At 35.2% G+C, this 9,953-nt stretch overlaps 1 protein-coding gene across 2 annotated transcripts; it reads left to right on the forward strand.

Moving 5' to 3' along the window:
- Positions 1-3,272: 3,272 nt before the first annotated feature.
- On the forward strand, positions 3,273-9,327 carry LOC141847255 (uncharacterized). 2 transcript variants are annotated; one of them, XM_074735247.1, is made up of 14 exons: positions 3,273-3,537; positions 3,653-3,790; positions 4,006-4,087; positions 4,315-4,391; positions 5,131-5,237; positions 6,103-6,217; positions 6,461-6,577; positions 6,713-6,804; positions 7,013-7,079; positions 7,188-7,266; positions 7,342-7,433; positions 8,218-8,361; positions 9,065-9,190; positions 9,258-9,327. In XM_074735247.1, the coding sequence occupies exons 1-13, from the start codon at positions 3,304-3,306 to the stop codon at positions 9,155-9,157; spliced, it is 1,437 nt and encodes a 478-aa protein (XP_074591348.1). In that variant the 5' UTR covers positions 3,273-3,303; the 3' UTR covers positions 9,158-9,190; positions 9,258-9,327. The 2 variants fall into 2 exon arrangements, with proteins under 2 accessions (XP_074591348.1, XP_074591347.1); XM_074735246.1 differs by lacking the exons at positions 9,065-9,190; positions 9,258-9,327 and adding an exon at positions 8,724-9,017.
- Positions 9,328-9,953: the final 626 nt, after the last annotated feature.

Here is a 9,953-nt window from a genome sequence, read left to right on the forward strand (position 1 = left end):
ATTAACCGAAAGTACCAACAAGTAATATAATAATCTTGTAAATTAGAATTAGCATAAATAAACAATAGAAATAATAGTACAAAATAGTGTTAGCCCTCCAGTCGACCAGAAACCTTATTTTGGTCGCCCGAACCTCCTCTACGTGACCTACTGGTCACACTTGTTCGACTACTCTAAGACTTTTTACTATCTAGGGTTTACTTTCTTAGAGTTTTTCCTTATTGTCAAGTATCTGATTATTCTTGACCAGATTAAACTTTTCCCTTACCAGTCATCCTATCATCCTTGACCTGCCTAGACTTTTTCCTTTGTCAGACATTCGATCAACCTTGGTCTGTCTGAATTTTTCTCTTGTCAAACATCTAGTCAACCTTGACCTATTTGGACTTTCTCTTTACTAGCTATCTAGTCAACCTTGAGTTGACTGAACTTTTCTCTTGTCAAACATTCTATTAACCTTAACTTGCTTGGACATTCTCTTTGTCAAACATTCAATCAACATTGACCAAATTACTTAGTTAACCTTGACTGGACTCTATTAAACATATTATCAAACAAACATCAAAACAATGGAGCTGTATTTACCAATAATTTTCTCCTTTTTAATGTTCAATAATATATTTAAGTTAGGCTAATTACCTAACTTGTGTTGATATTTCATCTATATTTGAATGATCAAGAGCATTTATTGTATATTAAATCATTGATTGCATAGATATTTCCTCTCAATCAATAAGAGCATATAACAAAGCAACAAAATGTCCAATTGACTCATTCAAATAAGTCTCTCAATGATAGTACAGTTGTAATAATTTGAAACAAAACTATATTATCTAGATATACTTTGATAGTAACTTCATTACAAAAATTTATATTTCTATATTTGTGATGAGAACACAGACAACTATCGTGAGAGATCGTCTATCTATCAGAGATAGAGATTTGGGAAAGTTGGGGGGAGAGAAAAAGTAAGGAGCATCGGGAAAGGAAATTGAGAAAGTTACTTGTTGCCGATCAAATTTATTTTTATCAATAATTTAGCGATCAAAATTTTATTTCCATCATTAATTAAAAACTGAATAAAATTTGGTCTCTAATTTAGCAATGGAATAAATTTTTGATTGCTAAATTAACAACAAAATATATTATCGATCGCTTAGCGATCGAAATTTTATTTCCGTCATTAATTAACAACTGCATTATATTTCATTATTAAATTGGTGACAGTTAATTATTTGGTCGCTAGTTGAGTGATCAAAAATATAGTTTATTTCAGCTAAATACCATGAATGGTCAAGTCATCGATCAATGAACTGACATACACACTCTTCAAATATCATTGAGGATGAGAAAATCTAAAAAAACACTCTTATTAGAATGATACTGGGATTGATTCTAACAGATCACTTCGACAATCAAGTTAAATTTTCTCAAAAGAATTGGCTAAGGGAAATTAATATTTTGGATGCACATATCTATGCCTGTGGGTGCAAGTGACCTTTTAAAGAGCTATAAATGTGTTTGTTTTTCGGAATGTGCGCATCTGTTTATCGCATATTCTGAAATCTCCACTTTCGTTTATTACATGTTTCGAGATATGCACTGTCATTATCCTCATTTTTCGAGAGAAACGAACTTATGAATGAAGCGGTCATAAAACTTCCTTATCCCCACACCCACGCATCTTCATCGAGCCACGTAGGGTGTGGGCCCAAGTCGAGGGCAGATAAGGACGGTGAGATCGATGTTGAATGGCTTGGAGGGTAGATGAAAGAGATGCTTAAGACGGAGTCGGAGATAAGGGTGGAGACCGTGGGCAAGTCAAAGATGAAGTTAACGTCTATGACGGCCGAGTTAGAGAAGAGGTCGGTGTCTGCAACTGAGTCGGAGATGAGATAAGCATATGCGACCAAGTCGGAGATGGATCAGTATCTGCGAGTCAATCGGAGATGAGATCGATGACTGTGGGTGAGTTGTGATAGTTGGCTTGTTCTTGGGCTCCTTGGGATGGTGTACCGAGTTGGCTAGACTAGACTTAGGTCCCTTTTAAGCCTAGTTTGCTACCCTTGGGACATGTCTAACCCACTTAGCTTAGTATGATTCTGAATCCCATGGGTCATGTGGGGTGCAAGTTTCCACCACATCATAGTTCGTTGCTAATTAATGAGCGAAAATATATTCTGTCGTTAAAATTGGCTATCGAAATTTTATTTGATCATTAATATAGTAATTAAAAATTCATTCCATTTCAAATAGCGATAAAATTTTATTCAATCGTTAAATAATGATCGAAATTTTATTCAATCACTAATTTACGATCAAAAATTTTATTTGATCGCTAATTTAGTGATGGAAAATTTATTTCATCACTAATTACAATCAAAATTTTATTCGATCCTTAATTAGCCATCAAATTTTTATTTCAACGTTGATTAAAATTATTATAATATTATTAAAATTGATTTTGAATAAATTGAAATAATTTTAACTATTTAAAAATATTTTGATATACCAAATGATAATTTTAATTAAGATTATTATAATAATATTAGAATAAAAGTATTTTTAAATATAAAAAATATAAAATATATTATTTTATTATTTTTTTATAATCTAAGTATCTAATATTTACAGCCCCAACTAATCTAAGTAGTTTGTCCACATGATAAATCTGAAAGCGTCTATCATAATTCACTCAACAATCTACTCTTGCTTCAGTTGAATTTTGAACTGTGATAATGTAAATCGATCAAATATTTTACTATTGCACTATACCTAATGCCAAAGGCATATTGTCCTAACTTCATAGAATATATGCTACTTTATTTTTCATATTCAATATCAAGGCATAATTTTGGCACCAAATTAGGGAAGCTTTGAGATTGTTTATTATGGTCTCTTAGATAAACAATTGCCACGTCACTTATTTATTTCAGTTGTTTTCATTATATTGTTTGACATGAAAAAATATTTTAGTAAAAGATGAAATTCATCATCTCAGAAGCCTCATATAATCGACCTCACGATCATATATAAAGAAGTAAATTGAGAAACTACACTTGATTAATCAAAAAAACACTCTCATAGTTTGACACGAGACATTCTTTGCATCTTCGAATTGGTTTATTTTTAAAACTTCGAGAAGTATTTTGAAAAATGGAAGTCAGCTTAGAGGGGCAAAGTGAAAAAAAATTCCCTTTTATTTTTTCTCCCCAACTTCCTTCCAAGTAAACGCAGCACAAGTCATTTCTTCTCTCCTTCGAGACCAAGCGACCACCCCAACCAACCACCAAAGGCGTAGCCATGGAGTCCGTCGTCGTCGCGGTCGAGCAAACCGACCGAACTCCTCTCCTCCAATGTCCCACCACCACCGACTCCTCCTCCGCTCCCCTCGCTGCCGGTGGCGATGAGATCAGCCCATCGCCTTTCCCTTCCGGTTCCCTCTCGCCTCCCCCCAACTGCGCCGCCGACCCTTCCGCCACTTCCAGTCAGCGGAGGCTCGACTCTCTGGACGTCTTCCGCGGCTTCACCGTCGCGGTGTGATGAACTTACACTATCTTGGGTTTTCATCATCTTCCCGAAGTCCAATTTTTTTGGTCGGTCTCTGTCGTTGTTTGATGACGATGATGTGCGGTGTCTGTCTGTCCCCCAGCTGATGATTCTCGTGGATGATGCCGGCGGGGCGTTCCCTTCGATCAATCATGCGCCATGGTTCGGAGTAACTCTGGCAGATTTTGTCATGCCCTTCTTCCTATTCGGCGTTGGCGTTTCGGTCGCTTTGGTCTTTAAGGTGCGCAAGGGGGAATTAGCATTTTTTATGCTCTAATTCACTGCTTCTTTATAGTCGGGTGTTTAACCCTCGGTTAATTCCTCCTAGTTTTACTTGCCTGATTGCCTCGTTCAACTTTTCTCGGTGTCAATTCTTGTTTCATGCATTTGCTGGACTATTATAATTGTTTTGATTCTCTCCAAAGTGTTACTAATCAGTGCTAAGGATGTATGCAGAGAACTCCAAGCAAGGTGGCTGCCACGAAGAAAGTTCTGTTGAGGACGACTAAGCTCTTCCTCTTGGGTTTACTGCTGCAGGGTGCATCAAACTTCCTAATCTGACTATCAGTTTCCCATGCACATTCTTCATCCTATATTGCATTTGCACGTTACTGCTTACTGCGCACGTAGTTACATTTCTGTAGCAGTCCTTTTAGTTTTGCCCAAGTTGTAGCATCTCTGTTTCCTCCTTCCTATTCATGTAGCAACTACTCATATATGCTTCTTTGTAACTTTTTTTTCTTATTCACATGCTTTTGATTTAAGGTGGATACTTCCATGGCCGTAATAATTTGACATATGGAGTCGACTTAGATCGAATACGCTGGTTGGGCATATTGCAGGTAAATACAGAGAAAGGCATTGTGGTTACATTAAGTTTCAGATTGCTTATGCTTGTGTCTAATAGTTTTTTTTTTCGAACATTTTTTTTGTTATTTGAGTTACAAAAGTTGTATGATTTAGTTAGATATTATTGGAATATGGTATAAATGTTTAAGATATTTTGTTTTATTTAGTTTTTTAACCTTTCTTTTTCAAACATATGTATGTGTTGCTAACATGTGAAATTTTCTATCAAAGGTGATTATGCTAGTTTTGCCAATACAGTTACTTCCTTAAAAAATCAATTACCACGATTAAAAAATATCCACAAAGATATTGTTCATTGCAGTTTTTTTTTTCTGGAAATAATACAGTTCCCACCTTCATCCTGTAATAGTTCTAGATTCTAGAGGTTAAATTGGTTAAGCTGAGTTGGGAATATGCTGTAATAGTTCCTTAAAGTTTGTTAAAGACCCATAGCATTTTTTTTCAAATTTATCTGTGTGCTTTAACCTTGTTGAGAATATGCTGAGCCAATGTATTTGATTAAAAGAAAAATTGTTCTTAATGCTTTCCTTTGCACAAACTGGAAGTGAAATTCACATTTGAGAACGCCCTTTTATGTTCTTATAGTAGGCAGTTGAGATGATATAGTTACTTTCTACATTAGTGGTTAATTGTTAGCATTTTGTGTCAAATTTTACATTTTTGTTGCATGCAAACTTTCTGATTTTGTTTTTTTTTTAAAAAATTTCTTAGAGGATATCTATTGCATATCTCTTAGCAGCATTGTGTGAGGTCTGGCTGGTTAGCGACGTTTCTGTGGATTCCACAGTGTCATATGTGAAGAAATATTACATAGAATGGTCAGTTATTTGTAGTCCTTTTATAGTACTTAACATTTGTATTCTGAGACATTTTGGATGCTTAGTAACGTAGCTGATGGCATCTGCTTCCTTTTCTTCAAACACTTACCTATGCATTATTGAGCTCCATACTAATCTAATTAAACCAGAAATATCTATAATATGAAACTCCTGGCTTGGCATGACAGACAAAGGCCTTTCTTCCCTTTGTCCTGAAGTATTGAGAGCCCAACAAGGTTACAGGAGCAATGAGTTTTTTGAAAACACTGATCGTGCTTACTAGATTCTCCAGTTAACTTCAGGTTAAAGCAGATAGGCATGGCAGCTGTCCTAATTGCTACTAGTGTTCACCAATCACAATCAGCTATAATGCTATTTGTTAACTGACTTTCATAAACTGTGCAGCATAACATTAAGATGTGCTTTTGTGAATGACACTTGAAACATCAACAATTACAGATTCCAACTTTTAGTGGTAGACTACATGTATTGTATGCTACCATCTAGTTTCCCTGAATTCAGCATAATTTTGGGAAAATTTTTAATTGTGTAAATATCAAAATTTAAATTCATGCTCAAATTTTATCTCTTTTGTGAAGTATGCCTACAGGAGTATGGGCTCATTATGATGAATAATGTGGTGTTGAAGAGCCTTTTATTTTAAGCCTGTTCTCCTAGTATTCTAAAGATGGAAACTATTCATTTGCAAAAACCAAAAAAACAAATTGTGCTATCTTTACTATATTTTCGTTCATAGCTACTTGTTGCTAACTATGAGTTATAATTTAGAGGAAATTATTCTACCAATTATTTTAAGAGTGCACTATACAAATGCTGATGTCTTCATTTCTTTCTTTGTCTACAGGATTGTTGCGATACTACTGTCTGCCACTTATGTTAGTTTGCTTTTGGGTCTTTATGTCCCAAGCTGGGAGTTTGAAGCTCCAGGCAACAATTCCACTCTACCAATTCCCTTTTATGTAACCACAACAAAAACTGTTAACTTTAGAGTTTGCTATTTGACTTCCTGATTACTAGAAAGTTTAAGCATCTATCATCTTGATATAAATTATATGGTTAATCTAGCGGTTTTCTTGGACTTGCCTATTCTTGTTGGCTGGTACTAGTAGTCACTTGTAGTGGCATTTGTTTCCATACTCTCTGACCAAGACTATTGAAGAGATAATCTACTAACAGATGCAACCTGCATTGTGTTGCTATAGGTTCAATGTGGAGTGAGGGGTAGTTTTGACCCTCCTTGCAATGCTGTTGGTTTGATTGATCGACAATTTCTTGGACAAAGTCACCTTTATCATAATCCAGTATATAAAAGGACAAAGGTAGTTTCCTGACTTATGGTGATTTTAAATAGTAACCAGTATTTTCTCACCTTTTTTTTTTTTGTATTTGACATTCGTCAATTACAAATAATCATATTTTGCTTACCCAAAAACTTGTACCCCCTTGTTCTGCAGGAGTGCAGTGTTAATTCTCCTGATTACGGACCACTCCCAGAAAACTCACCCAATTGGTGCCTTGCTCCATTTGATCCTGAGGGTCTGTTAAGGTTTGTTAAGTTGTAAGCAGACTGAGAAACTAGAAACTAAATCCTTAACAAATCAAGAAACTAGGTTCTTCCATAGAGTATCTGTCATATTAATATAGCAGCAAGAACAAATTTATTCACTATACATCTTCCACAACACATTTTATGTATAAGCGAGTGACTTGATATCAATACTAAATGCTATTCTGTTTTCCTTGGACATTCTCAGTTCACTGATGGCTGCTGTAACATGTTTTGCTGGATTGCATTTTGGTCATCTTATAGTTCATCTTAAGGCATGATCTAATTGCTTGTCTCAATGGAGATCTTTCTTTGGAATGATTACAGCGTGAGACACATATAAACTCTTTCTTTATATAATTGTGTGGCTGAACATTTTTCAGAGCCATGCTCAAAGAATGCTGCTGTGGACCAACACATCAATTTTACTAGTGATCTGTGGTTTTTTGGTGCAGTTAATAGGTAATACGTCCTATTATTGGGATAGATTCATAGATCATCTTATTGCCTCTATTTATTTTGATAATTTTTTTGTAGGCATGCCTTTTAGCAAGCCATTGTACACGTTGAGCTACATGTTCTTGACCACTGGAGTTTCGGGCTTCCTTTTTATTCTGATATACTTCATTGTGAGTTCCTTTTGTATCTTGGTCTATTTATATATTATCTGCAAGACTATGTATATATTATCGGTAAGTGTTTATTTTGTATCTTGTTCCATGTATATATTATCTGCCATCTCCATCAATGCAACTAGTACTCTTTTGAGTATAAAATATGCTATGTAACTAGGAGAGGATGTGGGTCTGATTGGGTTGGTGCTCAACCTAAATTTGGCCTGACTTGAGTTTTTTGGATCAAAGAAAATTGGTGTGAAACATATCCGGAAACAAATACAGTAGTTTCGACCGAACCCAGCATAGCTCAGTCGGGTCGGGTCTATAATTGGTTTTTAGGTTACATCAAAGAACTTACTAATGTTAATACAAAAACTTATTTCATGTAACAGATTTTATTTTTCATATTAAAAGTCAAAAACCCATAGGATTTTGAACTAATGACATACATATAATTATATGGCATTAATTCAGGTTGGATCAATTGGTATTTTAAATTAAATATTCATATCCAATCTAAAATCCAAATATGTAAATATTTTTGGATTTGTGAAATAATCCAAATTTTGGGTTGAGACATACATTAAATAGGTTTTGCCACCCCTCTGTATGTGGTTTATTGTGGGATGCTTCAATTTTATTTGAATTAGTTGATCTGTCAACTCATCTGGAATAGCCAAATGTTGATGGCTCTATGATATAATGCCAGTTTGCTTCTTTGTAATTTTGTCATTGTATACATTTTAGAGACATCCCTCCGAACACATATGTTGACATTTCAGTTTGTATATGACAGGTTGATGTTCAGAAGTTCAAAAGATCTTTTATGTTGTTTCAGTGGATGGGAATGAACGCACTTGTTGTTTATATTTTAGCTGCCTCTGAACTGTTTCCAGCATTCATTCAAGGGTTCTATTGGCATTCACCTGAAAACAACCTGGTATTTTTTTTCTGTTTCTTTTAACTTTTAAGCTAATTTTATATATCATAAATTCATTGTGAGAACTTACTTTGTTCATCTCTGCTTCTATTGTTTCGCTTGAGAACAATCTGTTCATTTACTCGTGTCCACGATCATCTCCCTCTCCAAGATTCTAATTTGATTATTCTTTAGGAAAATTCTTACTTTTATCGATGCAAACTCCTTTTTCGCTTCCAAGAATAGGGTGTGAATGTTCATCTTTCCCAGACCCAACTGTGATTATCCAAAATAGCAGATAGGAAGGAAACTCTTTCTTTGCGAGAAATTTGCTACCATCCTTTGTGTTTGATATCTTATGGCACAAATGACATCCTTCACAGGTAAATCTGACAGAGTCGATGTTCCAAACCATCTTCCAGTCCAACAGATGGGGCACTTTGGCATTTGTTTTACTGGAGATTTTATTTTGGTGTCTTGCTGCTGGCTTTCTTCATATGAGAGGCATTTACATCAAACTGTAGCCTTAAACTTAAGCCTTCTTTTCTAAGTTCCAGCCTTAAACACGTAACAAAAGGTTGAATCTATTGTATCCATAAAGAAACACATTTGTTATCGATTCAATAGGTTTATCCTCGTATGGATTGCAAGTTTTTGTTTGCTAACCTAACCTCAATTAGGTTTTCATCCTACTAATGCTAATGAAATAATGACCTAACTGAAGAAAACACTGAGGCTACTGATGCAAGTGGTTGAAAACCTTTTATATGGTCGTCAAGGGATTATTGAAATCACAAGCAAATACATTGAAAAGTGAAGATCCAATCCATCTCTTGCAAGGCATCAAACTGTAAGTGACCTTCCCGCTATTTTCTTCTTGTATACCAAGATCAAGCTAAACATGGATGGTGGCACAGTGAATTCCAAGCCAGGGCCATCAGACGACCTGCATCAACAGACTAAAAGCTACGTTCGGATCAAGTAGGTTTGATTTGGCCATGGAACGATTGGCTACAAAGATGGCTAGCTGGTTCTGAGTAGGCTAAGCCAGATCTTCAGTTAAGAATAACAACAATTGAAGCAAATCTTGAAGGTAGTCATGTTACTTTACCTTAGAATATTTAGTTTAAAGTAAACAATTAACATGCAAATGTGTATATGTATATACATTTTTGACCTATTAATCTTAGAGATGATATTATTCTTGTCGGATAAATCAAAAAATTTGTTCCTATTGGAATTTAAATTTTTCTATAAAAAGTGGAATTCATCACTCCAACAGTCCCACACGGTTGATCTCACGATCATTTGTGAGGAGGTAAATCGAGAAACTGCAGTTGACCATAATAGAAGAGAATATTATCTCGATTTTATCGAAATTCGAATTTTTGTCCTCTTCTGTAAGTTTGTTTTGTCATAATCAACTCACCTTTGCTCTAGAGGCTAAAACTTATGAAAAACTTTGGTTCGGTGAAATGTCGATGCCAAATTAATTTTGAAGAAGCACTGTCGCCCCAATTGGCCCAACAGATTCATCTGGCCCAGTAAGCATAACTAATCCAGTCGTTACAATAGATCTGGCCTACTCGTTGGTCCAGTCCAATAGTCCAGTC

Source organism: Curcuma longa, chromosome 16 (genome assembly GCF_044706935.1).
Source record: "Curcuma longa cultivar G26 ecotype Majalengka, Jawa Barat chromosome 16, ITB_CL_G26_1.1, whole genome shotgun sequence".
Lineage (NCBI taxonomy): Eukaryota > Viridiplantae > Streptophyta > Magnoliopsida > Zingiberales > Zingiberaceae > Curcuma > Curcuma longa.